The sequence below is a fragment of the Myotis daubentonii genome, chromosome 15, assembly GCF_963259705.1.
Source record: "Myotis daubentonii chromosome 15, mMyoDau2.1, whole genome shotgun sequence".
NCBI lineage: Eukaryota > Metazoa > Chordata > Mammalia > Chiroptera > Vespertilionidae > Myotis > Myotis daubentonii.
Genome location: NC_081854.1, coordinates 7407838 through 7435285, shown reverse-complemented (window position 1 = coordinate 7435285; position 27448 = coordinate 7407838). Strand labels below are relative to the sequence as shown.

Here is a 27448-nt window from a genome sequence, read left to right as displayed (position 1 = left end):
GGAATGAGAGAGAAAGAATGAGATGGATGGAATGAGAAAGAGATAGGTGATATAGGGGTAATGAGAGGGAGAATGAGAGAGACTGAATAGAGAGAGGGAATGAGAGAAAGGATGTGGTTGAAGGAATGAGAGAGAGAGAGAGAGAGAGAGAGAGAGAGAGAGAATGAGACAGAAGGAGTGAGAGAGAGAGAGAGGTCAAGAAGGAGATGGAGGGAGGGACGGAGGGACGGAGGGAGGGAGGAGAGAGAGAGAGAGAGAGAGAGAGAGAGAGAGAGAGAGAGAGAGAGAATGAGACAAAGCAAATGAGAGAGCAAATGAGATAGGAATTAGAAAAAGAATGATATAGAATGAATGAGAGAAAGAAAGAATGAGATAGAGGGAATGAGAGAGAGAGAGAGGAAAGATGAAATAGTGGTAGCAAGAGAGAGAATGAGATGGAGCTAGGAAGAGAGAGAAAGAGAGAGAGGAATAGATGCCATCCATCCGGAGAAAGGGGGAAGGGGGTGTAGATGTTCCCGGTTGAGAGGCAAGTAGACCTATAGAGCCCGTTCTCTTCCCCTTTCTGAGCCTGTTTCTGCTCCTGCTTCCTGGGTGGCGAGTGAGGGAGCACTCAGGACTTAAAGACCAGGGAAGTGTCAGTGCCCATGTGCCCATCATTGTGCACTGCCCTCTCCCGGGTTCTATTCCAACATTTTTTACCTCACTGTCTCCATTCTTATGATCTCCCCCGCCCCCGCTCCCCAGTGGCTATCATCATCCACAAAGAAGAAGTGAAGTTGGAGCCTAGCGGTGCCCACTGAGAGCCCCAGGACAACTAATCCCTCTGTCAGGAAAACCTCACCCCTGCAATGCTGAGAGGAAAGGGAACAGGGAAACGAGGAAGCTGGGGGAGTGGGAGGGGCAGGAAGAACAGAGGGAGGAAGGAGAAGCCCCAGTGAGTGGCAATCACCCAGCACACAGTTGGTGCTCAATTAGTGCCCCTTCCCTTTCCAGGTGGAGCACATGGAGAGTAAGCAGAGAGCGGGAGGCCGCAGGAGTGGAAGGGGAAGGAGAAAGTGTGAGGAGGGGAGGCCATGCTTATAAACAGCCTGGCACACAGTAGGTGCTCAAGAAAGAGAAATCAGTACGAAGGGAGGTGAAGAAGTCACCACAGAGGAAAACAGGAGGAAAGAGCCTAAGGAGAGAGGGCTGCCCTCGCTGGTTGCTCAGTGGTTAGAGCATTGGCAGGAACACGGAAGAGTCTCAGGTTCCAGTCAGGGTTCATGCAGGGGGCAACCCAAAGGTGTGTCGCTCACATCCATGTTTCTCTCTCTCTTTCTCCCTTGCTCTCCACTCCCTCTCACTCTCTCTCTCCCCCCCTCCTTCCCTCCCACCCTCTCTCTGAAAAATCTGGCAAAAAATATCCTCAGGTGAGCAATGATGACAAATAAGAATACGGAAGAGAAGGAGGAGCAGATGGAGGAGGAGACGGTGGAGGAGGAGGATGAGTAGGAAGAGGAGAAGGAGTACAAAGAGAAGGAGGTGAAGGAGAAGGAGGAGTGAGGAGATGAAGGAGAAGAAGAAGGAGAAGGAGAAGGACCAGAAAGAGGAAGAGGAGAAGAAGAAGAAGGAAGAGAAGGAGGAGGAGAAGGAGAAGGAAGAGAAGGAGGAGGAGAAGGAGGAGGAAGAGAAGGAGGAGGAAGAGAAGGAGGAAGAGATGGAGGAGGAAGAGAAGGAGGAGGAGGAGAAGGAGGAGGAAGAGAAGGAGGAGAAGGAGAAGGAGGAGGAAGAGAAGGAGGAAGAGATGGGAGGAGGAAGAGAAGGAGGAGGAGGAGGTGAAGGAGGAGGAAGAGAGGGAGGAGGAGAAGGAGGAGGAAGAGAAGGAGGAGAAGGAGAAGGAGGAGGAAGAGAAGGAGAAGGAGGAGGAAGAGAAGGAGGAGGAGGAGGAAGAGGAGAAGGAGGAGGAGAAGGAGGAGGAAGAGATGGAGGAGGAAGAGAAGGAGGAGGAGGAGAAGGAGGAGGAAGAGAAGGAGGAGAAGGAGGAGGAAGAGAAGGAGGAGGAGGAGGAAGAGGAGAAGGAGGAGGACAAGGAGGAGGAAGAGAAGGAGGAAGAGAAGGAGGAGGAAGAGAAGGAGGAGGAGGAGAAGGAGGAGGAAGAGAAGGAGGAGAAGGAGGAGGAGGAGGAGAAGGAGGAGGAGAAGGAGAAGGAAGGAGAAAGAGAAGAAGTAGGAGGAGGAGGAAGAGAAGGAGGAGGAGGAGGAAGAGGAGAAGGAGGAGGACAAGGAGGAGGAAGAGAAGGAGGAAGAGAAGGAGGAGGAGGAGGAGAAGGAGGAAGAGAAGGAAGAAGAGAAGGAGGAGGAGGAGGAAGAGAAGAGGAGGAGGAGGAAGAGAAGGAGAAGGAAGAGGAAGAGAAGGAGGAGGAAGAGAAGGAGGAGAAGGAGGAGGAAGAGAAGGAGGAGGAGGAGGAAGAGAAGGAGGAGGAGGAAGAGAAGGAGAAGGAAGAGGAAGAGAAGGAGGAGGAGAAGGAGGAGGAAGAGAAGGAGGAGGAGGAGGAAGCGAAGGAGGAGGAGGAGGAAGAAAAGGAGAAGGAGGAGAAGGAGGAAGAGAAGGAGGAGGAGAAGGAGAAGGAGGAGAAGAGAAGAAGTAGGAGGAGGAGGAAGAGAAGGAGGAGGAGGAGGAAGAGGAGGAGGAGGAGGAAGAAAAGGAGAAGGAGGAGAAGGAGAAGGAGGAGGAGGAAGAGAAGGAGAAGGAGGAGGAGGAAGAGAAGGAGGAAGAGAAGGAGGAGGAGAAGGAGGAGGAAGAGAAGGAGGAGGAGGGAGAAGGAGGAGGAAGAGAAGGAGAAGGAGGAGGAGGAGGAAGAGAAGGAGGAGGAGGAGAAGGAGGAGGAAGAGAAGGAGAAGGAAGAGGAAGAGAAGGAGGAGGAGGAGGAGGAAGAGAAGGAGGAGGAGGAGGAAGAGAAGGAGGAGGAGGAGGAAGAAAAGGAGAAGGAGGAGAAGGAGGAAGAGAAGGAGGAGGAGGAAGAGAAGGAGGAGGAGAAGGAGGAGGAAGAGAAGGAAGATGAGAAGGAGGTGGAGGAGAAGGAGGAGGAAGAGAAGGAGGAGGAGGAGGAAGTGAAGGAGGAGGAGGAGGAAGAGAAGGAGGAGGAGGAGGAAGAAAAGGAGAAGGAGGAGAAGGAGGAAGAGAAGGAGGAGGAGGAAGAGAAGGAGGAGGAGAAGGAGGAGGAAGAGAAGGAAGATGAGAAGGAGGTGGAGGAGAAGGAGGAGGAAGAGAAGGAGGAGGAGGAGGAAGAGAAGGAGGAGGAGGAAGAGAAGGAGGAGGAGGAGGAAGAAAAGGAGAAGGAGGAGGTGAAGGAGGAGGAGGAGGAGGAAGAGAAGGAAGATGAGAAGGAGGTGGAGGAGAAGGAGGAGGAAGAGAAGGAGGAGGAGGGGGAAGAGAAGGAGGAGGAGGAAGAGGAGGAGGAGAAGGAGGAGGAAGAGAAGGAGGAGGAGAAGGAGGAGGAAGAGAAGGAAGATGAGAAGGAGGTGGAGGAGAAGGAGGAGGAGGAGAAGGAGGAGGAAGAGGAGGAAGAGAAGGAGGAAGAGAAGTAGGAGGAGAAAGAGAAGGAGAAGGTAGAGAAGGAGAAGGAGATAAGAAGGAGGAGGAAGAGGAGAAGGAGGAAGAGAAGGAGGAGGAGGAGGAAGAGAAGGAGAAGGAGGAGGTGAAGGAGGAGGAAGAGAGGGAGGAGGAGAAGGAGGAGGAAGAGAAGGAGGAGGAGGAGGAAGAGGAGAAGGAGGAAGAGAAGGAGGAGGAGGAAGAGAAGGAGAAGGAGGAGGTGAAGGAGGAGGAGGAGGAAGAGAAGGAGGAGGAGGAACAGAAGGAGAAGGAGGAGGAGAAGGAGGAGGAAGAGAAGGAGGAGGAGAAAGAGAAGGAGAAGGTAGAGAAGGAGAAGGAGATAAGAAGGAGGAGGAAGAGGAGAAGGAGGAAGAGAAGGAGGAGGAGGAGGAAGAGAAGGAGAAGGAGGAGGTGAAGGAGGAGGAAGAGAGGGAGGAGAAGGAGGAGGAAGAGAAGGAGGAGGAGGAGGAAGAGGAGAAGGAGGAAGAGAAGGAGGAGGAGGAAGAGAAGGAGAAGGAGGAGGTGAAGGAGGAGGAGGAGGAAGAGAAGGAGGAGGAGGAACAGAAGGAGAAGGAGGAGGAAGAGAAGGAGGAGGAGAAGGAGGAGGAAGAAAAGGAAGATGAGAAGGAGGAGGAGGAGAAGGAGGAGGAAGAGAAGGAGAAGGAGGAGGAGGAGGAGGAGGAGGAAGAGAAGGAGGAGGAAGAGAAGGAGAAGGAGGAGGAGGAGGAGGAAGAGAAGGAGGAGGAGGAGAAGGAGGAGGAAGAGAAGGAGGAGGAGGAGGAAGAGAAGGAGGAGGAGAAGGAGGAGGAAGAGGAGCAAGAGAAGGAGGAAGAGAAGTAGGAGGAGAAAGAGAAGGAGAAGGTAGAGAAGGAGGAGGAGAAGGAGGAAGAGAAGGAGGAGGCGGCAGAGGAGAAGGAGGAAGAGAAGGAGAAGGAGGAGGAAGAGAAGGAGAAGGAGGAGGAAGAGAAGGATGGAGGAGAAGGAGAGGGAGGAGGTGGGAGATGGAGGGGGAGGAGGAGGAGAAGGAAGAGAAGAAGAAGGAGGGAGGTCCAGGGTGGAAATTGCCAGGCACACAGTAGGTGCTTGTTTAGTATTAGTTCTGCTCCCAGAAGACAAGAAAACAGAAAAGGTTGGGGGGACTCCAGGAGAGAGAATGAACAGGAGAAGCTGTGAGGGAAGGGAATTTATGTAAGGCAGTGGTCACACAGTAGGTGCTTATTGAATGCCCATTCCCCTCCTGGCAGAGAGTCCAGAGAAAGCAGGGTGGGGGGCGGTGATGGGGGTGCGAAGGCAGGCAGAGAGGAAGGAAGAAGGGAGAAGGCTTAGGGAAGAGTACACAGCGGGTGCTCAATGCCCGCCCGCTCTCCTCCCCAGGGACATTGCCTGCGGGGCTGAGGGGAGGGGTTAGAGCCAGAGGAACCAGGAGGAGAGTGTGCAGCTGAGGCGGGCACAGGGGTCGCTCAGGATGTGCACACTATCTTCTCTGGAGGAGGGACCAGGAGAAAAGGGAGGCCCAGACACAGGCGGGAGGATCGGAGGGTGGCGGCAAAGGACGCGACAGGCTGGCGGTGGGGGCAGAAGGGGCCTGGTGCCCCGGAGAAGAGTCCAGCAAAGGAGAGGACGCACAGGGAGGGACCAGCGGGCAGATCCTGGAGCACACAGTAGGCGCTCACTAAAGGCTCTGTGCTCATTCCTGGAAGAGGACCCAGAGAACACAGCGAGGGAGACAGGCAAGAGGAGACGATGTGGGAGGTTAGTCGTCTGGAATACAGTCAGTGCTCCCTACTGAATGTTTTGAGAAAGAGCAGATGGAGCAGAAAAAAAAAGGAGAAGTCAGAGATGCAGGAACAGGGAAAATGGAAGAAAATTGGTATACAGTAGGTGCTCAATAGATGCGTATTTCCTGTCCTGGCAGAAAGCAGAAAGGAGCAGAGGACAGCAGAGACCACAGGTCCGTGGAGACCAGAGGATAGAGGAGAGGAGAGAAAGCACAGGCAACTGCTTGGCATACCACAGGTGCTCAATAAGTGTGTGTCCCTTGCCTTGGGAGAGCAGAGAGGCCAGAAAGACAAGGAGAGGACGGAGGAGAGACAGGGGAGGAAGAGAGTGTGAGGAGGGGAGAGGGTAGTAAACTGCCTGGTACACAGTAGGCACTCAGCATGTGTCCATTCCCTCCCCCTGGAGGAGCCAGAAGGTCAGACAGCGGAGGAAATAGAGAAGGAGTTCGGGAAGGAAAGAGAGGAGACGGTGCAAATTCCCCTGGCACACAGTAGGTGCTCAGCAAATGCTCACTTCCTTCCCTCCCAGGAGAGACCAGGCAGAGCAGGAAGAAGTGAACAGAAGCAGCGTGGAATGGACCAGAGAGGGAGACGAGAGTGAGGTGCAGAGGCAGTGCGTGAAACTGTGCAAACACTAGGAACTTAATAAATGCCCACTTCCCTTCCGCCCCTCCGTCCTCCCCCCATAAAGGAGCCGAAAGCACAGGAAGAACAAGCAGAGGGCACTGGCAGGGGCGGGCAGAGAATCGGGCGCCAGGAGAGGCAGCTCAGGTACATACAGCAGGTGCTTCATACGTGCTGGAGGCAGGCGGGCAGCCAGAGGGGAGGCAGAGGAGGAGTGGGAGTCTGAGGGTGGAGGCCTCCTGGTGGATGCCCCTCCCCCAGTTCAGGCCCCCTCCCTGCACAGCCCCTGCCCCCCACCCCCCGGCCCCCCCCCCCGCCCCCCAGCTGCCCTGACAGGAGCCGGGACAAGGGCACATTGTCCTGGGCCCCCGAACAGCCTGGTGGGAGGGAGGGAGGGGGGCTGCCCAGTCCCTGCCCGCTGTGTCTGGGGGACAGGGGTTGGGGCACCTCCTGATCTCTGTCTGTCGGTCCCTCCCTGCATCTCCCTGTCTCTGGGTCTCTCCCTGCCTCTCCCTGTCTCTGGGTCTCTCCCTGCCTCTCCCTGTCTCTGGGTCTCTCCCTGCCTCTTCCTGTCGCTGGGTCTCTCCCTGTCTCTGGGTCTCTCCCTGCATCTCCCTGTCTCTGGGGCTCTCCCTGCTTCTCCCTGTCTCTGGTCTCTCCCTCTCTCTGGGTCTCTCCCTGTCTCTGGGTCTCTCCCTGTCTCTGGGTCTCTCCCTGCATCTCCCTGTCTCTGGGTCTCTCCCTGCATCTCCCTGTCTCTGGGTCTCTCCCTGCCTCTCCCTGTCTCTGGGTCTCTCCCTGTCTCTGGGTCTCTCCCTGCATCTCCCTGTCTCTGGGTCTCTCCCTGCCTCTCCCTGTCTCTGTGTCTCTCCCTGTCTCTGTGTCTCTCCCTGTCTCTGGGTCTCTCCCTGTCTCTGGGTCTCTCCCTGCATCTCCCTGTCTCTGGGTCTCTCCCTGCCTCTCCCTGTCTCTGTGTCTCTCCCTGTCTCTGGGTCTCTCCCTGTCTCTGGGTCTCTCCCTGCATCTCCCTCTCTCTGGGTCTCTCCCTGTCTCTGGGTCTCTCCCTGCATCTCCCTGTCTCTGGGTCTCTCCCTGCCTCTTCCTGTCGCTGGGTCTCTCCCTGTCTCTGGGTCTCTCCCTGCATCTCCCTGTCTCTGGGGCTCTCCCTGCTTCTCCCTGTCTCTGGTCTCTCCCTCTCTCTGGGTCTCTCCCTGTCTCTGGGTCTCTCCCTGTCTCTGGGTCTCTCCCTGCATCTCCCTGTCTCTGGGTCTCTCCCTGCATCTCCCTGTCTCTGTGTCTCTCCCTGTCTCTGGGTCTCTCTCTGCCTCTCCCTGTCTCTGGGGCTCTCCCTGCTTCTCCCTGTCTCTGGTCTCTCCCTCTCTCTGGGTCTCTCCCTGTCTCTGGGTCTCTCCCTGTCTCTGGGTCTCTCCCTGCCTCTCCCTGTCTCTGGGTCTCTCCCTGCCTCTCCCTGTCTCTGGGTCTCTCCCTGTCTCTGGGTCTCTCCCTGTCTCTGGGTCTCTCCCTGCATCTCCCTGTCCTGGGTCTCTCCCTGTCTCTGGGTCTCTCTCTGCCTCTCCCTGTCTCTGGGGCTCTCCCTGCTTCTCCCTGTCTCTGGTCTCTCCCTCTCTCTGGGTCTCTCCCTGTCTCTGGGTCTCTCCCTGTCTCTTGGTCTCTCCCTGCATCTCCCTGTCTCTGGGTCTCTCCCTGCCTCTCCCTGTCTCTGGGTCTCTCCCTGTCTCTGGGTCTCTCCCTGCATCTCCCTGTCCTGGGTCTCTCCCTGTCTCTGGGTCTCTCTCTGCCTCTCCCTGTCTCTGGGGCTCTCCCTGCTTCTCCCTGTCTCTGGGTCTCTCCCTGTCTCTGGGTCTCTCTCTGCCTCTCCCTGTCTCTGGGGCTCTCCCTGCTTCTCCCTGTCTCTGGTCTCTCCCTCTCTCTGGGTCTCTCCCTGTCTCTTGGTCTCTCCCTGCATCTCCCTGTCTCTGGGTCTCTCCCTGCCTCTCCCTGTCTCTGGGTCTCTCCCTGTCTCTGGGTCTCTCCCTGCATCTCCCTGTCTCTGGGTCTCTCCCTGCCTCTCCCTGTCTCTGGGTCTCTCCCTGCTTCTCCCTGTCTCTGGGTCTCTCCCTGTCTCTGGGTCTCTCCCTGCTTCTCCCTGTCTCTGGGTCTCTCCCTGTCTCTGGGTCTCCCTGTCTCTGCCCCCATCTCTCATTCGGTCTCTAGGCCTCTGCTTCTTGCTATCTCTGAGGGAGGCCCCCCCAACCCAAGCCCTGGACCCACCCCCCCCACCCCCCCACCCCCCAGGATCGGGGCAGGGCCCAGCCAGAGGCAGAGTGAGGAAGGAGGAGGCAGAGGAGCGACAGTGTGAGGACAGAAACAGCTTTATTCATAGAAACCGCAGCAGAGGGCCCGGCAGGCCTCCATGGGGAGAGAGAGAGAGAGAGAGAAAGAGAGGGGGGGGGGGGCGGGGGGAGTCAGGGAGAGGCTGAGAGACACGGAGAGAGAAAGGGAGAGGGACAGACACACGGACGGGAGAAGGGAGAGAGCTGGGCCCAGGAAGTCGGATGGAGAGGGAGATGGGAGAGAGGAACAGAAACAAAGGCAGAGGGAGAGACGGGCTGGGGGAGATGATGGGGAAGGACAGAGGCTGAGAGGGTTACAGAGGGGAGCAGGGGGGACAGAGATGGGAGGGACACAGAGAGATGGAGAGGGGGGGGAGAGGGAGGGGGGAGAGAGGCAGAGAGAGGGAGAGGTAGAGAGGCAGAGAGAGACAGAGACAGAGAGAGAGAGAGAGAGAGAGAGAGAGAGAGAGAGAGAGAGAGAGAGAGAGCTGGAGGGGCTGGAGCTGCTGCGGGGAGCCAAGGAAGGACGCCCCCTCTCACCTGGCGCTGCCGGCGGTGGAGCCCAGGGCCGGGCGGGTGATTTAAGGGGCGCCCTGGGGGCGGGGCTGCGCCCTCCCCGCCTTATCTGGGCAGCCGGCCGGGCTGCGGGAGCTAAATCGGGCCTCAGCTGTCAGCGCCGAGGGGCGCGGGGCGCGGGGCAGGGACAGCTGTCGCCCCGCACCTGCCGGCCTGGCCTCGTCCCCTCCCGGCGCGGGCACTGGGAGGCCCTGCGGTCTTGTGAGGCGCCCCGATGGGCAGCTGGGCGCCCCGGGGGCCCCCACCAGCTCTGGGCGGCCTGGCTGGGCCCCCTGGGCAGGTGCAGGCCGGTCAGGGGTGAAGTGGGCCCCGCAGGTGGGGGCGGTCCCAGCACCACGGCGGGAACAGTAACCGCCCGTCAGTGCAAGGCCTGTGCCCATGGGGGTCAGTGGATGAGGGGGGCTGGGGCCTGCTGGACCCCTCCCCTCCCCTCCCCTCCCCTCCCCAGGCCCCCTCCCCTCCCGCCTGCCTGGCTCCTCATCGGACCATATTAGGCCACAGCTGCGATGGCACCTGGAGGCCACTCAGGCCGGGAATAGAAACACTTGGGAGTGGCCGCCAGGCCGTCTGGGGCCGGGGCCTGGGGCCGGCACAGCGGGAGGAGGGGGCCCAGAGGGCGCGGCGGGGGGAGGGCACAGAGACGGGGCCCAGAGATGGGGAGAGACATCCAGAAAGAGCGGGCAAGAGAGGGACACAGAGGGACACAGCGGGAGCCAGGGGGGAGGCCGGGGAGGGAGGGAGCCCGCAGGGAGCTGCCGCCCAGGGTGGGCGGTGGGGCCCCCGGTGGGGGTGTCTGGGACTCCAGCGGGTTTCCCTCCTGCGTGGTTTGACTTCTAACTGTTTAAAAATATATTTTTATTGATTTCAGAGAGGAAGGGCGGGAGAGATGGAAACATCAGTGATGGGAGAGATCGCTGACTGGCTGCCTCCTGCACGCCCCACACCTGGGATGGAGCCAGAAACCCAGGCACGTGCCCAACTGGGGACTGAACCCTGACCTCCTGGCTCACAGGTTGGCACTCAACCACTGCGCCAGGCTGGCCGGGCTGACTGCTGACCTTACCAGCTGCCCTTTGACCTCTGGGAGTCTTGGAGACCAGAACCCTTCAGGCCCCAGCCCCCACCTCCCGGCCAGCGGCCAGCGTTTCAGGGTGACAGCTGCTCCCTGCCTGCTTGGGGGGCAGCTCCTTGGATGGCTTACTATTGGGGTGACGCCCACCCTGTCTCTCCCAGCCGTGACCTCCCTGTGCCTCTGGGGTCCTTGCTGCAGCCCAGGCCCCTCTCTGCCTGCCCCCACCCCCCTGCCCGGCTCACACACCCCTGCCTCCCGGGTCAGGCCCTTGACCCCTGGAGCCATCTCCCTAGCCAGGGGTGGGCAAACTTTTTGACTGGAGGGCCACAATGGGTTCTTAAACTGGACCGGAGGGCCGGAACAAAAGCATGGATGGAGTGTTTGTGTGAACTAATATAAATTCAAAGTAAACATCATTACATAAAAGGGTACGGTCTTTTTTTTTTTTTTTAGTTTTATTCATTTCAAACGGGCTGGATCCGGCTGTAGTTTGCCCACGGCGCGCCTAGCCCCTCCCCCCATCACCCAGCCCACTGAGCACACCGTGTCCCCAAACCACTGCTCTTCCCCCTCCTCCCCTGCCTCAGGGTCACACCCTGGGCACCTTCCTCCCTCCCTCCCTCCCCCCTTCCCTCCCCCCAGAGCCTGCCAGGCCCAGACTGTCCTCTGTCCCCTTCTCTGCCCCAGGGTCCGGCTCAGGCCTCGTCCTCTCCCATCTGGCCTTCCGCCTGCCCAGAGGGTCTCTCTGCACCAGGACTGACCCGCCCCCACCCCTGCCCACAGGCCCCCCCCCGCCCCCGGCTGACAGCTGCTCTCCCCCCCTCCTGGCCAGCACCCACCCCGTCTCTCCTCACCTCCTCAGATAACCGGGCAGAGGGCTCCGCCTCGCCTTCCAGGCCTGAGTTGTTCCCAATTCTGGAAAGGCTCCCTCCCCCTCCCCCTGGCCCTCTGGACACCCTCAGCCTTCCCGGCCGCCTCCCAGGTCCCCTCACCTTCCTGCGGCCCCAAAGTGTCCCAGGGGACCCCTGTTAAAGGCCCCCCCCCCCACGGGACAGGGGAGGCCTTCCTGCCCCTTTGCTTCCTCCTCCCGACTGAGACCTGGGGTGAGCAAGCGTCAGGCTCGCAGGCCCCACCCAGAGCTGGGGCTCAGGAGGCACCGGGAAAGCAGACCTGAGGGGGACGCTGCAGGGAGGGCCGGGGCCCTGGGGTGTTGGGGGGAGCGGAACAGGGGCCTGTCTGGTGAGGAGACGCCTAGGGGAGCCGTTGCTGTTTAAAACTGCCAGCTCCTGGGCACGGCTTCCCCATTTGTCAGCTCTCCACCCTCCCCTCCTGCCCTGTCGCCCTCCTCACGGCACATGCCTGCCCCAGGACCTTTGCACTGGCTCCTCTCCCTGGGGAATGCTGGTCCTCCCGACCTGCCCCTGCTCCCTCTGTGAGGCCACGCCCTCGCGGATGCGGAGGACGCTGCATCCCTTTGCCAAGGCTGCTCCATCCAACCAACCTCGCTTACAGCCACGCAGCCTGCAACCCTGAGGCCCCACAGTCCACGGGGGGTGGGGGGGGGGGCAGTCCAGGGTGGGCAGGGCCGGCCCTCGGGGCCTGGAGGGCTGTCCTTGCCTGTGGGGCCCCCACTCTGGCTCGTGGCCCCTCGTCTAGAAAGCTGCGTGCGAGTGTTCGCGCCTGGCCCGTTTCATCTCTGGGCCCCTCGTCTTCCTCCGACTCCCCTCCTGCCTCCCCCTCCGCTTCCCAGGAGACCGCGGGAGCCTCTCCGTCTCAAGGTCGGCTTCAAGGTCAGCGCCGAGCGCAGGGATTCCCGCTGCAGCCCCCACTGCCCTGCCCTGCGGCCGCACCTGTTCCCAGTTCCTGGGGATTCGGGCGGGCCTTCTGGGGCCATTCCGGCCACGGATGGAACAGAACCGAGAGTCAGGAACGGAGCCTGGCTTTCTCCCGGGCGCCGTCCCACAGGGCACTCTGGGGGCACCCAGGTGTCGGCCTCTGCCACCTGGGCACCTGGGCCCACAGGGCGGGAGGAGCAGGCCGGGGGCTGGGGCTCACGGGTCAGCTGGGAGCTGCGTTCGCCCGGCCGCGGGGACCAGCCTCGCTGGTAAAGGGAGTCACGCGGAGAAAGGAACAAATCTGATTTATTGAGGCAACAGCAGCAGCAGCAGCAGCAGGAGGGGGGTTGGGGCGGGGCCTCGGGGGCCCATGGTGGCCGGTGGGGAGGCCCCGGGGAGCCGGGCGGGACTCAGCAGGGACAGGCAGCGCGGCAGGGGCACCCGCCCCGGGGTCAGTCGGTCAGCAGCCAGCTGCTCTTCTCCTCCACCTCCTTGGTCACCACCACCAGCACCTGGCACAGGCCCGGGGCCAGCACGGCCCCCAGGAAGGCCCTGGGCGGGGAAACGGGGAGGCTGAGGCCCAGGGCCTGGCGCGGCCCCTGGGGGTCGGGGCGCGGGGGGGGCTCCCCCTCTCCCCTCACCTGAGGCCGTCCTCATCCCCCAGCGCCTCGGGCGCCCGCAGCTTGGAGTCCAGGTTGTAGTAGACGCCATCCACCTGGCGCAGGGCCACCCAGTGCCGCCGGCGCAGGGGCAGCGACAGCAGCCCCAGCGACACAGGCGCCGGCAGGTTCAGGATCAGCCCCAGCACCTGGGGCAGGGCCAGCTGGGACAGGGGCCTGCGGGGGGGTTGGGGGGGTGGGGGGATAGGGGGGCGGGGCTCCTAGTCACCGTGCTGGCCAGGCCCAGGCGGGCAGCAGCAGTGGCCGGAGCCCCCCAAGGACTCGCCTCAACCAGCCCCCCCCTTCCACCTGTTCACCCGCCCGCCACGGGCTCCCTCTCCACCCGCCACCACCCACCCATCCCTAACCCACCCACTTCCCCATCCACCCACCACCTGCCCCCCAACCCAACCCCCAGGCAACCCCCTCCTGCCCCCCCACCTACTGTTCATCCTGCCACCACCCACCCATCCAAGCCCCAGGCACCATCTACCATCATCCCCACCTCCCACCCAGCTCTCCATCCACTCTCCAGGCATCTGCCATTGATCTACCTGTTACCCACCCACCCTACACCACCTGTCCGCCCCCCGTCATCTAACCACCACCCAGCACCCAGCACCCATCATCCCACACAGCACACACCGCTGATGCAGCCAGCTCCCCACCCACAAACTGACCACCACCCACCCAACTCATCTGCTCTACCAGCCACCAGCCACCCATTGCTGTCCACTGCCCGTCAGCTACTTACCCATCTTCTTTCCCTCAGCCCCTCACTCAGCCGTCCGTTCACGCAGCCCGTCACCCAGGCACCGCCCACTCCACACACCCAACCGCCCATTCCCCACCCAGTCAGTCACCCAGTTCCATGAATTTACCCACCACCCACCCATCAATATCATCGACCCACACATCCTTCTACCACCTCCAACCCATCCACCACGCAAACCTTCCAGCCATCTTCCCCTCCCCCCCCTCCCTCCCTCCCTCCCTCCCATCACACCGTACCCCCTGTGCCAAGCCCAGCACAGGCCACCGAGCTTCAAGTCCCACCTCCTTCGGTCCCACCACACCGCGGCCAGGCCCAGCCCCTGCAGAGCGGCCATGATCACATTGACGTCATAGTTGCCGGTGCCCAGGAAGCTGCGATGGGGGTTCAGCCGGCAGTCGGGGGCCAACCTGGTTGGGGGGCGGTCAGAGACTGAGCTGGGCCCCGGGAAACGTGTCCCCCCCCCCACAAAGCATGGCAGTCCCGGGCTCTGTGAGTCTCCCCCCCCCCAACCCCCATGGCTCACCAGCCCCAGGCCCTGTCCCTCCTTCCCGCGACTCTGTCTGCCCCCTCCCCCCAACACCCCTCCTCCAGCCACACCTCCCTGCTTAGGCCTTGTCCTCCGCCACCTGGACCCTCACCCAGCCCCCAGCCCCCCTCCAGCGCCCCTCCCACAGGCCCAAGGCTCTTCCCACACCTGGCACTGCCCCTGCCCCTCCCACACTCCCAGGCCCCCTGGTGCACCATCACCAGGATGGAGTGCCAGCCCCTCAGCCAAGCCGTCAAGGTCCCACATGGCCAGGCCCCTGGGGCCTCCTGGCCTCAGTCCCACCCCCACCCCCTTCCCAGCCACAGCTCTGGAGCCCCTGCCCCCAGCCTCTCCGCCAGCTGTCCCCGCGGGAGGCCCCCAGCCCCACTGTCTCTCTGGGCCCTCCACCCCTGGACAATAGCACCTTTGTTCTCTCTCTGGCCCTTGGGCAGGGCAGGCAGGGCAGGTCAGACAGGGGCAAATTTCTGTGTCATTTTCTGTGTGTGTGCCCCTGACCCCTCGGGGCGGGGCTCCCACTGGACTCTGGGTCTCGGCAAGGCCATGGCGTGAGAGCGCTGACCGCTCCCTGTTCTGAATGACAGATGAGTCAGTTCTCTCACAATCAGCCTCGGGGGCTGCGGCTCAGCCTGAGGGTGCGGGGTGCCCGGGGGGGCTGTGAGCAACGACACAGGGTCGCCTCCAGCCGAGGATCATATGGGGCCCCTGGTTGAATGGGGAGACTGGAGGCCAAGGGGAGGGCCTGGGGGACGATGGGGCCTGAGCTGGGGCCAGGGATGTGCGTGTGTGTGTGTGTGGGGGGGGGCTCCGGGGTGAGGCAGAGAGATAATAAAGAAGTGTTTGAAATGGTGAACAGTGAGGGGGAACATTCCAGGCTGCCAAGAGGCCGCGGTGCCGGCAGAACAGGCCCCACCAAGGCCCAGAGGCCTCCCAGAGGGGCTCCTCCATCCCTGATGAGGAACGCGGTTTGGGGGAGCAGTGAGACCTGAAGCTGCAGAGCAGAGCACGCAGGGCCTTGGACATCGGCTGGGGGCCTTGGGACTTCTCCCAGGGGTGCTGGGAGCCAGGGGAGGGGCGGGGGCAGCGCTGGGGTGTGTGTGTGTGCAGATGGACGGGGAAGTGGGGCCCGGGGCCCAGACCAGACAGGGTGAGGAGGGGACCAAGGCCCAGATGAGGGAGGGCGAGGCCTGAGTGGGTGAGGCCCTGCGGATGGACAGGCGCGGAGGCCACACGTCCATCTCCGAGTCCCGGGGGGCCAGCCCAGGCGGGTGATGTGGCCGCGGAAACCTGGGCTCGGCCCCTGCCTCGCTAAGACCCCGGCGGGTGGCTCCGGGCGGGGCGGGCGGGTGCGGTCACCTCTTGCAGATCTCATCGGCAGCCTCCTGGCTAAAGAGCCGCTGCTGCAGGACGTTGTTGAGGGCGTGGATGGCACACAGCTCCAGGCGCTGCCGCTCGTGGTACACAGAGGGTCGTGGCGGCGCTCCTGGGCCCTGGGACATGCCGCCCTCCGCTCCTGCGTGCGGGGCGCAGGAGAAGGCGCTCAGGAGACCGGGACCTGGAGCTGGAGGCCCAAACTGTCAGCAGGCTCCGGAGGCGGCACCGTCCCCCCCCCCCCCCAGGCGGGGGCTGGGCGCAGTCTGAGGGAACGCGGGGCCCTGCCCCTGCCCCCCGGTCCCTCTCCTGGCAACAGGGTACCTCCATCCCCCGTCCCAAGGCCCCCTTTTCTGCTCACCCAGCAACAGAGGGACCCCCCTCCGCTCTGTAGGTAACAGGCTCCCTCTCTGGTTACCTAGCAACAGAGAACCCCCCGCCCCACTGATAACAAGTCTCTCCTCTAGTTCCTTAGCAACAGAGGAATCCTCCTCCCGTCTCTAGGTAACAAGGGTCTCTTTTGGTCGCCTAGCAACAGACGACTCCCCTCCCACCATTAAACAACAGGGTTGTCTCTTCCTGTCACCTGGCAACAGAGCCCCTTCCCCAACCCATACCCCAACCGCGGCGCTTGCCCGTTGCCAAGCAACGCCCCTCACCCCGCCTGCTCTCTGCTCCCCGGAACCAGGGGCTCCCGCATCCCCCTGAGCAGCGACTCTGGGCTCCGAATGCGGGGCAGGAAGCCCGGCGCTGACTGGGTAGGCGGTACAGACTACAGCTCCCGGCGCCCCCCGCGTTCCGGACTACGACTCCCGGCGGCCTCCGCGAGGAACTTCTGGGCGGCGTGGCCCGGAAGTCCCCTAAGCCTCCGGGATCGCGGGAGGGCAACTTCCGTCACTCTCCGCGGTGAGCCGCCGCAGTGCGCTCTGCAGAGGCCCTCGCCTTCGCTCACCCCCCATCTCCCTGCTGCTCAGAGGATTCTGGGAAATGTAGTGGCTAGGTTCTCGCTGCTCAGAGGATTCTGGGAAATGTAGTGGCTAGGTTCTCGCTGCTCAGAGGATTCTGGGAAATGTAGTGGCCAGGTTCTCGCGATGGCTTCCCGGCTCTGTGCTCCCAGCCGAGCCCGCCCCCTGAGGTGGCGTGATGCCCAGTGTGCGGGCGCCGCGTGACGTCACAGAAGGGTAGCCAGGCTGTGCATCTTTACTGAGACAGGGGGGAGTCCGGGGAAACTGAGGCAGGGCAGCGGCTGCACGGGGGCGGCAGGGGCGGTGGGGGGAGGTAATGAGGCGAGGATGTCCTGGGGAGGAGACGGCTCAGCAGATGTGGATCCCGGGCCTGGAAGGGAGCTGGCTGCAGCCTGCGGGGAGGTACAGGGAATGACAGGCTGAGACCGAGAAGGGCTCAGACACGCCCGGAGGAAGGAACAGAGGGGCCAGCCCGGAGGATGAGGCCCAGAATTCAGGATTTTAGAAAAGATTCCCAGGTGGCTCTCATGCGCAGCCAAGGTTGAGAACCACTGGCGTAGAGGCTACAGGGAGACTCCGAAATAAAGATCAGCCAACAGACACAAAAGCAGAACTGCAGAACCAGAGCCCTGGGCCCAGGGCCTGGGGGGCCCCGGACACTGCGGGGGCCTGGCCATACCCAGGAGGCTGCGCCAGAAGGCGGTGACGGTGGCAGAGCCCGTGACGGCGCCGGGCTCGGCGGGGTTCTCCCGGTGGGTGTGCACAGCGAAGCGTCGTCCCGTGGGGCCCGGGGGCCCGCTCAGCTCCACATCCACCACGTGCATGTCCGTGAGGCTGGAGCAAGCAGGGCGGTCAGTCTGGCTGGCACGCCCCAGACCCACCCCCTGCCCAGCGTCGCTCACCTGCGGTCCGCCACCAGCACCCCGATCACGCGGTCGAACCCCAGGCTGGGGGCCGCCAGGGCGGCAGCCGCCATGGTGTTGGAGTTTCGGGGGGCAAAGGGGCAGAGCCCACGCACAGGGCCTTCGTAGAGCACAGTGCGAGGCCCCGTGCTCTGAGCGGCGGCCAGGGGTCCCTCCAGCCGGAAGCCATCGGGATGTGTGGCCATGGTGACACGGAGGCTCTGGAAGTGACAGCCCGGGTCAGGGGGGCCCAGGGGCCTCTGCAGAGCCCCTCCGCTTCCTGGGGACCCCAACAGGCCCTCACCTGGAGGCCCCCAGCCGCGTCCAGTCTGCTGATGTCCTCAGTGCCCCACAGGGCCCCCCGGGCCACGAACACGGCGTGGTTCCAGCGTTTGGAGGCCTCCAGGAGCTGCCGCTCTGTGGCCTGGTCAGCCAGCGCTGAGGGGGACCCCACCTGGGGTGGGTGAAGGTGGGTGGGGCAGAGGTCAGGGGACCCATCCCACTCTGGGGTGGGGTGGGGCCGAGGAGGAAGGGCCGGGGCTCACCAGGAGGTTGGCGTGGCGCAGGATCTGTGCCCCAGATTCCTGGATTATTTTGGGATGGGCCACTTCCACCACAAGGTCGGGGTGCCTAGGAGAGGGGAGAGGTGGGGAGGGCCTTGGAGAGAGATCAGGCCTCCCCTCCCCAGATTCCCTCGGTCTGTCGTGGCCCGTCACTCCTCACCCAGGCCTGGGAGGGGAAACGGGGCGGATGGGCTTGTCCCAACTCATACTTGGGTGACCCAAGGCCCAGAGAGGGTGAGGGACGTGCCTCAGGTCACACAGCAGCTAAGGGAGGCCAGAACAGGAGCTTCGCCCCGGGAGCCCTGCTGGCTCAGGGCAAGGTCACTGACCTCTCCCCAAGGTCAGCGAGGTTCTGCAGCTGCAGGGACGGGGGCACTTTCCCCACCAGGCGTCCCGGGTCTCGATTCCAGACAAAAACCAGTTCTAGGCCCAGTTCCGGCCCCTGAGTCAGCAGGTGGGAGACCAGGGACTGTCCTGGGAGGAGGGCAAGAGACTCAGAGAACAGGGGACAGAGCCCCAGGGGGAGGGGGACAGGGACCTAGGGAAGGAGGCCGAACCCCACGGTGGGTGAAAGGTGTGTTTGTGGCGGACACAGCGCCTTGGGGGCTTCAGGAAGGGGCCTGGGGAGGAGCCCCAGAGGGTCAGGGACTCACCGAGACGGCCGTAGCCCACCACCCCCACCCTCCGCGGGACCCTGTCCGGGGCCATGTCCTGGAGTCTGGTGGTCTGGTCTGCGGTCCGAGCTCCGTCAGCTGCTGGCTGCCCGCTCCCCCCACCACACACCAGGCCTGGGCAGCCGCCGATCTTTGGACATTTGACCCTTGAGCCTCTCGCAAGCCGTCCCCCTTCCCCGCAGCCCAGAGGCGAGGGTGCCAGTTGGCTGGGCGGAGGCGGGGTGACGGTGCTCGGGGCTGTGGGCATGGTGACTTGGGGCTCCAGGGGCCCTGCATGGCCCCCATCGTCTGGGCCAGTTCCTTCCCTGCACCGTGCCCTCCTCCCTCGCTGCTGATGTGGAAAATTTCCTCTGCAGTCCCCCGCCCCCTTTTCTGGCCCGGCCAGGTTGTCATGGAAACTGCATCCTGCTTGGGGGCGGGGTTGAGGTTTGGGAGCAGGGAGAAGAGATGGTGACGGGCACTCTGGGCTCTCAGTCTGTGCCCTTGCTCCTGCGTTGCCAATGCCCCCCCCCCCCCAACGGTCACTCCCCCAGGTCTTGGCACAACGTTCCTCCACTTGGGTCTCTGTCTGCCTCTGATCCCTCCGCAGCTGTGCTCTGGGTGCCGGCCGCCCTGGACCACCCTCCTTCCGGCCCCCCCCCCCCCCCCATCTCACCTGGGCCGGCTGCCATGCTGTCCCCAGCCAGGCCAGGCCCACGTCTCCCCACTGCAAGGTCTGGAGGCCTGGCCTGGCATTCCTCGTCTGCCCACAAGGCGGCGGGATGGAGTCGGCTACCCCAGCCCGGCGCCAGGACCTCCCTCCGTTCACCTTGACTTCCGACCGCTCATCCTCCTCTCCCCCCGGCCGCCAGGCCAGCAGCACCCCTCCCAGTGCTGTGTTCTCACCCCCACACTGTCCCTCCCGCCTCCCCCACGTCGCATCGGTCAAGGAGAAGCCTGCGGGGCCCGGTGCCCCCCCAAGGAGCCCCAGCCAGCGCGGGCGCCCGGCGGGAGCCTGGCATCGGAAATGGCGGCGTCTGCAGCGGCGCCCGGCTCCCTGCCCCCCGCCGCCACCTGGTCCCCGCTGCAGCGTTGCCATGGCAACCAGGGATGGCTCTGAAAGGGGACGGGGGAGAAGAGGAGCCGGAAAGAGGGAGCGAGGGAGCGTCCCGAGCCCAGATCCCAGCCACGGCGGCCGCGGCCTCTGCCCGTGAGGTTGCTGCAAGAGCTGCAGGTGGAGGAGATGAACTGCCGGGGGCCCCCGCCTCTGTCCTCAACTCCGGGCGGGGGGGGGGGGGGGCTGGGTGTCCTGCACAGCACCCAGCCCTGCTCTGTTCGGGGCCAGGCTGGGCCGCGGTGACGGGGGAGAGGGGGCGACCCGGCCGGCTCCGGACCCAGCCCTGCGTGTGCGTGGACCCGCGTCCGTCGGCCTCTGTCTGTCTGGACAGCACGGATGGCGCCCCAGGGGCCCAGCCCTCGAGAGCAGCGGTTCTCAACCTTCCTGATGCCCCGACCCTTTCATCCAGCTCCTCATGCTGTGGTGACCCCCAATCTCATTGTGACAAATTGAACATCATGAAAGCGTAGTGATTCATCACAAAAACAATAGGTCATTATATGTGTGTTTTCCGATGGTCTTAGGCGACCCCTGTGAAAGGGTCGTTCGGCCCCCAAAGGGGTCGCGACCCACAGGTTGAGAACCGTTGCGCTAGAGGCTCAACCGCCAGCATCTTGGCCTCCCTGCTCACCCCTGGGTTTGCTCCCACACCCTGGCTGCTAGCCCTGGGGCGTGGGGGTGGGGGACTCTAAATGGGGCCCCTGCCCTGGGGGACAGTGTACCCTCCCCCCACTCCCCAGGCCTGGACCCCATCCCTCCCCCTCCGGCCTCTGCATTTACAAGACAATGTGTGGCTCCCTCTGGTCCAGCGGGCCCCAGGGAGCACCCCTTGCCCCCAGGTCACCCCACTTTGCTTTCTGGGGCAGCGTGCACCCAGACGGGCGCTCCGGCTGGGCTCTGTAACGGCTTGAATTGCCCCCCCGCCCCCCCCACCCGGTGAGACACGCTGAGGTGCTGACCAGGACCTGTGCGTGTGACCTGACGTGGACACAGTCCTTGCAGACAGGCCAGTGAGTTGGGGCAGGAGGAGGAAGGGCCCTCATCCAGCATGACCCGCATCCTAATAAAAGGGGAACTGGACCCTGACCGGTTTGGCTCAGTGGATAGAGCGTCGACCTGCAGACTGAAGGGTCCCAGGTTTGATTCCGGTCAAGGGCATGGACCTTGGTTGCGGGCACATCCCCAGTGGGGAGTGTGCAGGAGGCAGCTGATCGATGTTTCTCTCTCATCGATGTTCCTAACTCTCTATCCCCCTCCCTTCCTCTCTGTAAAAATCAATTATATATATATATACATTTTTTTTTAAAAGGGGGGGAACTGGGACACAGAGGCAGGCACCCTCAGAGGGAAGACGACAGACGTGGAGACGCAGGGGAGGTTGGGGTGAAGCTGCCGCCAGCCTCGCAATGTCTGGGGTCACCAGCCAGGCCCCCCCACCCCAGACTCCTGGGTCCCGACCTGTGACCCCACATTCTGGCTGTTCTGGGCCACCCAGTTTTTATGACTTTGCTACGGCCGCCCCAGGACACTAATACGGACCCCTCCATTTCTGCTGAGAGGTGGGGGCCGAGAGAGCACCCCAGGACCTGCCTCAGAGGGGCTGCAGGTGCCAGGTGATGGGGCCCCCCCTGGGCCTCCCAGGTCAAGGCTGAACAGGGTGAGGGGTCCCCGTCCCCTGCAGACCCCCCGGAATCCTCTCCTTTAGCTCCCCGTCCACATTCACTTCGTTTTTCTGTCTTTTCCATGCTTTCATGACCCAAAAAATATTTTTTTACTTTTTCCGAGTTTTTTTTTTAAAGTAATTACAGAGCAGGTAGTCGTTGCCGCAAACCTCCCTTCAGTATCAAAAGAGTCTGTGTGTGTGTGGGTGGGGGGGGGGGTGAGCCCTGGGGCGCCCCCTCCCCAGCTAAGGGCCCTGGGACCGAGTGGGCGCGGGAGGGGGCGGGGCCAGGGTGTCTGGAGGCGCCCACGACCACGTGTCTGTCTCTTCCGTTTCAAGGGTGGATGGGTGGGTGGGAGGCGGGGGAGGGGGGGCAGGCGTCAAACTGCAAAAAATGAATCTTAAAAGGAGGGTCGTTGGGGGGTGAGGGGAAAGACGCCCCTCAAAAACAGCTCCTCTCTCCCCTGGAGGTGGAGGGCGGGAGCCGGGAGGAGAAGCGGGGCGCGGGGTGGGTAGGAATCCCGCATCCCCTCCAGTCACCGGGGATGGGGGCGAGGCCGGAACCACGGGCTCCGCGCCCGGGGCGCACCCTGTCCTCGCCGGGCCAGCCGCCCTGGGGTCCAGGCAGGCTCCGCGCCCGTCTCCCTCCCCAGCCCCCTCCCGTCCGTCCCCCGCGGGTCGGAGGAGCTGCGGCTGCGGGGAGGGTCCCCCGCCCGCCCAGGGGCGGAGCCAGATCCGCGCCCCGCGCAGGGTCCCCGCGTCAGATCTGCGTCTCCTGCACGTTCTCCTTGGAGCCGCTCTTGAAGAGCAGAGGTTCGTGGATGGAGTTGAGGCCGGGCGGGCCCTTGCAGCCGCCGCCGGGGTTGGCGCCGTAGTGCGCCTTGAAGGCGGCCGCCGCGTAGTGGTGGTGGTTGAGGTGGTCGCGCTCCAGGGCGGGCAGGGCCAGGTGGCTGTCCCCGCCCGCGCCCGCCCCGCCCGCCACGGCGGCCGCCGAGGCCACGGACACGGCCGAGGCGGCGGGCAGCTCGTCTTCCACGTTGATGATCTCCACGGTGCGCGTGGGCCCGTGGTGCTTGTGCAGCTGGTGCTGCTTGCGCAGCTTGTAGAAGGCCACGAGCATCACGGCGGCCATGAACGTGATGGCCACGAAGCAGCCGATGATGATCTTGGTGGTCTTCATGACGTCGTCCAGGTCCTTGAGCGCGTTCTCCGTCACGTCCGTGATGGGCACCGTGAACGCCTTCTCCGTGGGCCGCGAGGAGCGCGGGGCGGGCGCCGTGGTGGACGACGACGAGGCCGCGCCGGCCGCGTCCCCCGCGCGGCCCCCGGCGCCCCAGACGCCGTCCGTCGTGGGCCCGGGCGGCTCCTTCTCCGTCCCCCGCGTCTGCAGGACCTCCTCGCCGGGCTGCGTCTCCAGCGTCTCCACGGTCACCGTGGTGAAGTAGGTGTAGCCGCCGCCGCTGCCGCCGGGGCCACCCCCGCCGCCGCCCCCGGGCCCGCCCCCGCCGCCGCCGGCAGCGCCCCCGGCCGCCACGGGGTCCACGGCCGAGACGTTGAGCGTGGCCGAGGCGGTGGTGTTGCCCGCCGAGTTCGTCACCATGCACGTGTACTGGCCCGTGTCCTGCACCGTGACGTTGGTGAAGTTGAGGGTGCCGTCGTGCAGCACGGAGATGCGCACGCGGTAGGAGCCGTGCGTCATGAGGGTGCCGTTGGGCGTCAGCCAGTTGACCGAGGTCATGGAGGTGCCCGTGCGGCACTTGAGCTCGGCGGCCATGCCCTCGGTCACGTTGAGGTCCGTGGGCGGCTCCACGATGACGGGCGCGTAGCAGGTGAAGTGCGACTGGTCCAGCTCGCCGATGTAGCGCCCCTTGAGGCCGGCGGGCGCGTGGCAGCGCGCGCAGCAGGTGGTGTTGCTGGGCACGGTCTCCTTGAGCCACCAGCTGAGCCAGAGCACGTCGCAGTTGCAGTGCCAGGGGTTGTGGTTGAGGTGCACGCGCTCGAGGCGGTGCAGGGGCGTGAAGAGGTCGTGGGGCAGCGACATCAGGTTGTTGTGGGACAGGTTGAGCTCCTCCAGCGACTTGAGGTCGTCGAAGGCGTTGCGCTCGATGGTGGCCACCTGGGCGTGCATGAGCCACAGCTTGCGCAGGCTGGTGAGGCCCTGGAAGGAGCCCGGGCGGATCAGGTCCAGCCGGTTGCCCGACAGTTCCAGCTCCTCCAGCCGCACCAGGGCCGTCAGGTTGGGGATGTCCTTGAGGTTGCACATGCCCAGGTTGAGGTAGCGCAGGTTGACCAGGCCCTCGAAGGCCGCCTCCGAGATGTACTCCAGCCGCTTGAGCTCGCCCAGGTCCAGGCGCCGCAGCGAGGGCACGCGGTTGAAGGCGTAGGACGGGATGCTCTCGATGGGGTTGTTGCGCAGCCACAGCTCCCGCAGCTTGGACAGGTACTCGAAGGCCTGCGTGGGCACCGTGGTCAGCCGGTTGTCGAACAGCTCCAGCGTGTTCAGGCTGGGCAGCCCGTTGAAGGCGCCCACCTCGATCTTGCGCACCAGGTTCTTGCTCAGCTGCAGGATCTCCAGGTGGCGGAGGTGCTTGAAGGTGTCGGTGCGGATCACCTGGGGGGGGGCGGGGGGGAGACACCATCAGTAACTCAGACAACAACGGACAAGAAGCACCAAGTTGCCAAAACCGGTTTGGCTCAGTGGATAGAGCGTCGGCCTGTGGACTCAAGGGTCCCGGGTTCGATTCCGGTCAAGGGCATGTACCTGGGTTGCGGGCACATCCCCAGTAGGAGATGTGCAGGAGGCAGCTGATCGATGTTTCTAACTCTCTATCACTCTCCCTTCCTCTCTGTAAAAAATCAATAAAATATATTTAAAAAAAAAAGAAGCACCAAATCGTCAAGTGCTGGCGGCCGTGGGCAGAGGGGCCCAGCTCGCCCGTCTCTGCTGGTGGGAGAGCATGACCATGATGCCATTTGGGAAAAACGGTTTGATTTTTTTTTTTTTTTTTTTACAAAGAGTATAAAGGACGCTTATCATTTGTAACATAGGCACAATTATTTAAAGTTAATAAACTTTTATTTAAGGAATTTCACATGTTCTGAGTTCTTCCACTGCTTTAGTTCCCCCTGAGTTTGAGTCTTAATCATCTTATTCCCTTTTTTGCTCAATCCTGATGTCATCTCAGTCCACAATCCTTTTAGTTGAGCTTCTTTGATCTATACTTGAATATGGACACACTTCAAAAAGTCTGCACCTATAATCATTGGGAACTAATTTCTTCAAGCAATTTACTTTAGGGCTGTGGTCAGGGTCTGAGTAGATGGACCTGCCTGGTTTTTTAATTTCAGACACCCTAGAAAGGGACAAGTATTAGTTCCTACTGAAGATTACTTCTGTCTAATTGAACACTAAGAACTGTAAGAATAATGTCTCAATAAAAATACCAGGTTTAACATGCACAAAGCCAAGAAAACCAACGATGCCAGATACTGAATTCATATTGCACTGTCCTTTGAACACCCAGCAGAAATAAGCTACTGAATGCAGATACCATGCAGTGCATTGGTTTGATTTTTTTAAAAAATATATTTTATTGATTTCAGAGGGGAAGGGAGAGGGAGAGAGAAACATCAACGATGAGAGAGAATCATTGATTGGCTGCCTCCTGCACGCCCCCTACTGGGGATGGAGCTCACAACCCGGGCATATGCCCTTGACTGGAATTGAACCACTGAGCCAAACCAGCTAGGGCGGGAACGGTTTGATTTTTGAAAATAGATATTTATTGCTGTTTAAGGTGTGTGTGGGGGGGGGGGGGGGGAGGAGAGAGAAACATTGATTTGTTGTTCCCCTTATTGGTGCATGCATTGGTTGATTCTTGTATGTGCCCTGACTGGGGATCGAACCCACCACCTTGGCAGGGCTGATGATTTCTTGCAAAGGTACACACTGAGCTGCCACGGGACCCCGCCTTTCCACTCCCGAGGCTTTCCCCACGAGAAGTGGGAGCAGAGGCCCATCCGACTGCCGGGGGCGGGCGCCCGCAGCCTCTGTGGTCAGTGAGCCCAACCCGGAAGCCACCAGAGGCCCCCAGCGGTGAAGGGCCACTCGCTGGGCCTCAGTCATGGAGAGGAACCGCGGATGAATCTCACGGGAGGGGGTTGAGTGGGAGGAGCCAGACGCCTGCGCGGTGGGGTCCCATTCATTCTGCTCCCTGGCCGCGCTGGGCGGGGTGTCTCTGAGTACGCGCGCTGGGGAGACAGGCTGGGAAGGGGCGCCAGGGAGCTTCCTGGGGTGACAGAAACGTTCCAAATTGGGGGTGCGGGGGGGGCTGCACGGGTGAATGTAGCTGTCAAAACTCCCCAAACTGTACACATACAAGGGGCATTTTATTATATGTAAGTTACACCCCAATAAAAAAAGATTCATCAGCTGACACGTGTTGAACAGGCCTTCGGTGCCAGACCCTCTTGTAAATAGATGCTTGGTGGGCAACCACCGATTTCATCCTCCAAACCGCCCTGTCTGACGTATTCAACACCTGCAACGCGGACCCACACGCTCGGAAAACCACAAGATGTTCCCGCAAGAACTTTGGCACCAAATCCATGTGGTGGCAGCTCTGACCGGAGCTCTACAGGCTATTCAAGCCTTTTATCGACCCCACTCCTGTGGCCAAACCTTTCACTCCATAAAGAATCCCGCATGTGACAAGGGGTGTAACGGGGCCTGCTGGCGTGCTCTGGGAAACACGTCGGGCCCCATGAATTCTCCCCATTCAAGTGGGAGCACATGGAGGCACAGAGAGGTGCAGTGCCTTGCCCAAGGCCACACAGGAGGGGCGGACCGGGGCTGTCCGGCTCCAGAGTCCTGGCTCTTTTTTTAAAAAAATACATTTTATTGATTTTTTACAGAGAGGAAGGGAGAAGGGATAGAGAGCTAGAAACATCGATGAGAGAGAAACATCGATCAGCTGCCTCCTGCACACTCCCTACTGGCGATGTGCCTGCAACCAAGGTACATGCCCTTGACGGGAATCGAACCTGGGACCCTTGAGTCCGCAGGCTGACGCTCTATCCACTGAGCCAAGCCAGTTAGGGCGAGTCCTGGCTCTTAACCCCCTGAACGCGGCCGCGGCCTCTCAGGGTTGAGGCTGGGAAGGCCCGGGAGGCAGTCTCGCCAGATTCTCCTCTCTGTTCACCGTGCCGGGTACACTGAGGCACAGAAGTCCACACAGCCACTCAACCGCATTCCCAAAGCCCCATCCATGCCGTGGGGGACCCTCGCATTATAATATCAGGGGGAACGGAGAGGGCCCGAGAGCATCCTGTGTGGTCGCGACTTCGGGAAACTTAAAGAGGAGGCTGAGGCGTTAGGTGTCCAACCCCAGGCGGGCCGCCCCCTCCTGTGTGGCCTCGGGTAAGTCGCTGCCCCTCTCTGTGCCTCAGTGTCCTCCCACAGAAAGGGGCTGTGAGGACATAGCCTGAACTCTTCTCAGCGTGCTCCCCAGCTGGCGGCGAGCGTGGGCAACTTGTATTCTTTATTTGTTTTTCTTCAATTGGACAAACTGACTTTTATAATAAGTACAGCCTGGCCGGGGTGGCTCAGCGGATAAAGCGTCAGCCTGCGAACTGAAAGGTCCCAGGTTCGATTCCGGTCAAGGGCATATGCCTGGGTTGTGGGCTCCATCCCCAGTGGGGGACTTGCAGGAGGCAGCCGATCCATGATTCTCTCTCATCATGGATGTTTCTCTCTCTCTCTCTCTCTCTCTCTCTCTCTCTCTCTCTCTCTCTCTCCTCTTCCTTCCTCTCTAAAATCAATAAAAATATATATATTTCTAAAAAATAAGTACAAAAACACTTTTAAAAAAATTTTTTTAAAAAATATATTTTATTGATTTTTTACAGAGAGGAAGAGAGAGTTAGAAACACAGATGAGAGAGAAACATCGATCAGCTGCCTCCTGCACACCCCCCACTGGGGATGTGCCCGCAACCAACGTCCATGCCCTTGACCGGAACCGATCAATGTTGCTCTCTCTCTCTCTCTCTCTCTCTCTCTCTAATCAATAAACATATCTATCCTCAGGCCCAGCCAGTGTGGCTCAGTGGTTGAGCATCAGCCTATGAGCCGGGAGGTCATGGTTCGATTCCCGGTCGGGGCACACGCCCGTGTTGCGAGCTCCGTCCCCAGTGTGGGGCGTGCAGGTGGCAGCCGACCAATGATTCTCATCATGGATGCTTCTCTCTCTTTCTCCTTCTCCCTTTCTCTCTGAAATCAATAAAAATATATTAAAAAACACAACATATCCTCGGGTGAGGATAATAATAATAAAAAAAAAACCCCAAAGAGGTGAAATCAGCGTTAATCATGTTTATTTAGCCCACTCCATCCCAAATATTATGATTTCAACATGTAACTGAGCTGAAACTGACGAAGGAGAGTTTGCGGC

General features: G+C 61.7%; 3 protein-coding genes and 1 non-coding gene across 7 annotated transcripts in view; all 4 read right to left on the bottom strand.

The window, feature by feature from the left end:
• ASPDH (aspartate dehydrogenase domain containing) overlaps positions 1-18376 on the bottom strand; it is a 214129-nt gene extending 195753 nt beyond the window's left edge. The window contains exons 1-7 of one of the 2 annotated variants that reach the window (XR_009448724.1): positions 18221-18376; positions 17897-18041; positions 17550-17634; positions 17309-17458; positions 17005-17225; positions 16782-16936; positions 16390-16494 (exon numbers count right to left, since the gene is read on the bottom strand). Coding sequence is in view for 1 of the 2 variants with exons in the window: in XM_059665388.1 (XP_059521371.1) it covers positions 16451-16494; positions 16782-16936; positions 17005-17225; positions 17309-17458; positions 17550-17634; positions 17897-18041; positions 18221-18275 (855 nt within the window). In the remaining variant the exon portion in view is untranslated. Of the gene's footprint in view, positions 1-16302; positions 16495-16781; positions 16937-17004; positions 17226-17308; positions 17459-17549; positions 17635-17896; positions 18042-18220 lie in introns of those variants that run through there. The other variant, XM_059665388.1, reaches the window with a different exon arrangement.
• On the bottom strand, positions 12078-15953 carry JOSD2 (Josephin domain containing 2). 2 transcript variants are annotated; one of them, XM_059665415.1, is made up of 5 exons: positions 15797-15953; positions 15123-15327; positions 13504-13629; positions 12430-12624; positions 12078-12340 (listed from the first exon to the last, which is right to left on the bottom strand). In XM_059665415.1, the coding sequence occupies exons 2-5, from the start codon at positions 15263-15265 to the stop codon at positions 12241-12243; spliced, it is 564 nt and encodes a 187-aa protein (XP_059521398.1). In that variant the 5' UTR covers positions 15266-15327; positions 15797-15953; the 3' UTR covers positions 12078-12240. The 2 variants fall into 2 exon arrangements, with proteins under 2 accessions (XP_059521398.1, XP_059521399.1); XM_059665416.1 differs by having other exon boundaries at positions 15123-15279; positions 15797-15944.
• Positions 18377-21660: 3284 nt separating the features above from the next.
• Positions 21661-27448, bottom strand: part of LRRC4B (leucine rich repeat containing 4B) — a 44300-nt gene continuing 38512 nt past the window's right edge. For both annotated transcript variants that reach the window (XM_059665902.1, XM_059665903.1), the window contains exon 3: positions 21661-23608. In XM_059665902.1, the coding sequence (XP_059521885.1) occupies positions 21758-23608 (1851 nt within the window). In that variant the 3' untranslated portion in view covers positions 21661-21757. The remainder of the gene's footprint in view (positions 23609-27448) is intronic.
• Positions 24422-24559, bottom strand: LOC132217681 (small nucleolar RNA SNORA8). Its single transcript, XR_009448957.1, has one exon. It is a non-coding gene; the product is annotated as a small nucleolar RNA SNORA8 (small nucleolar RNA).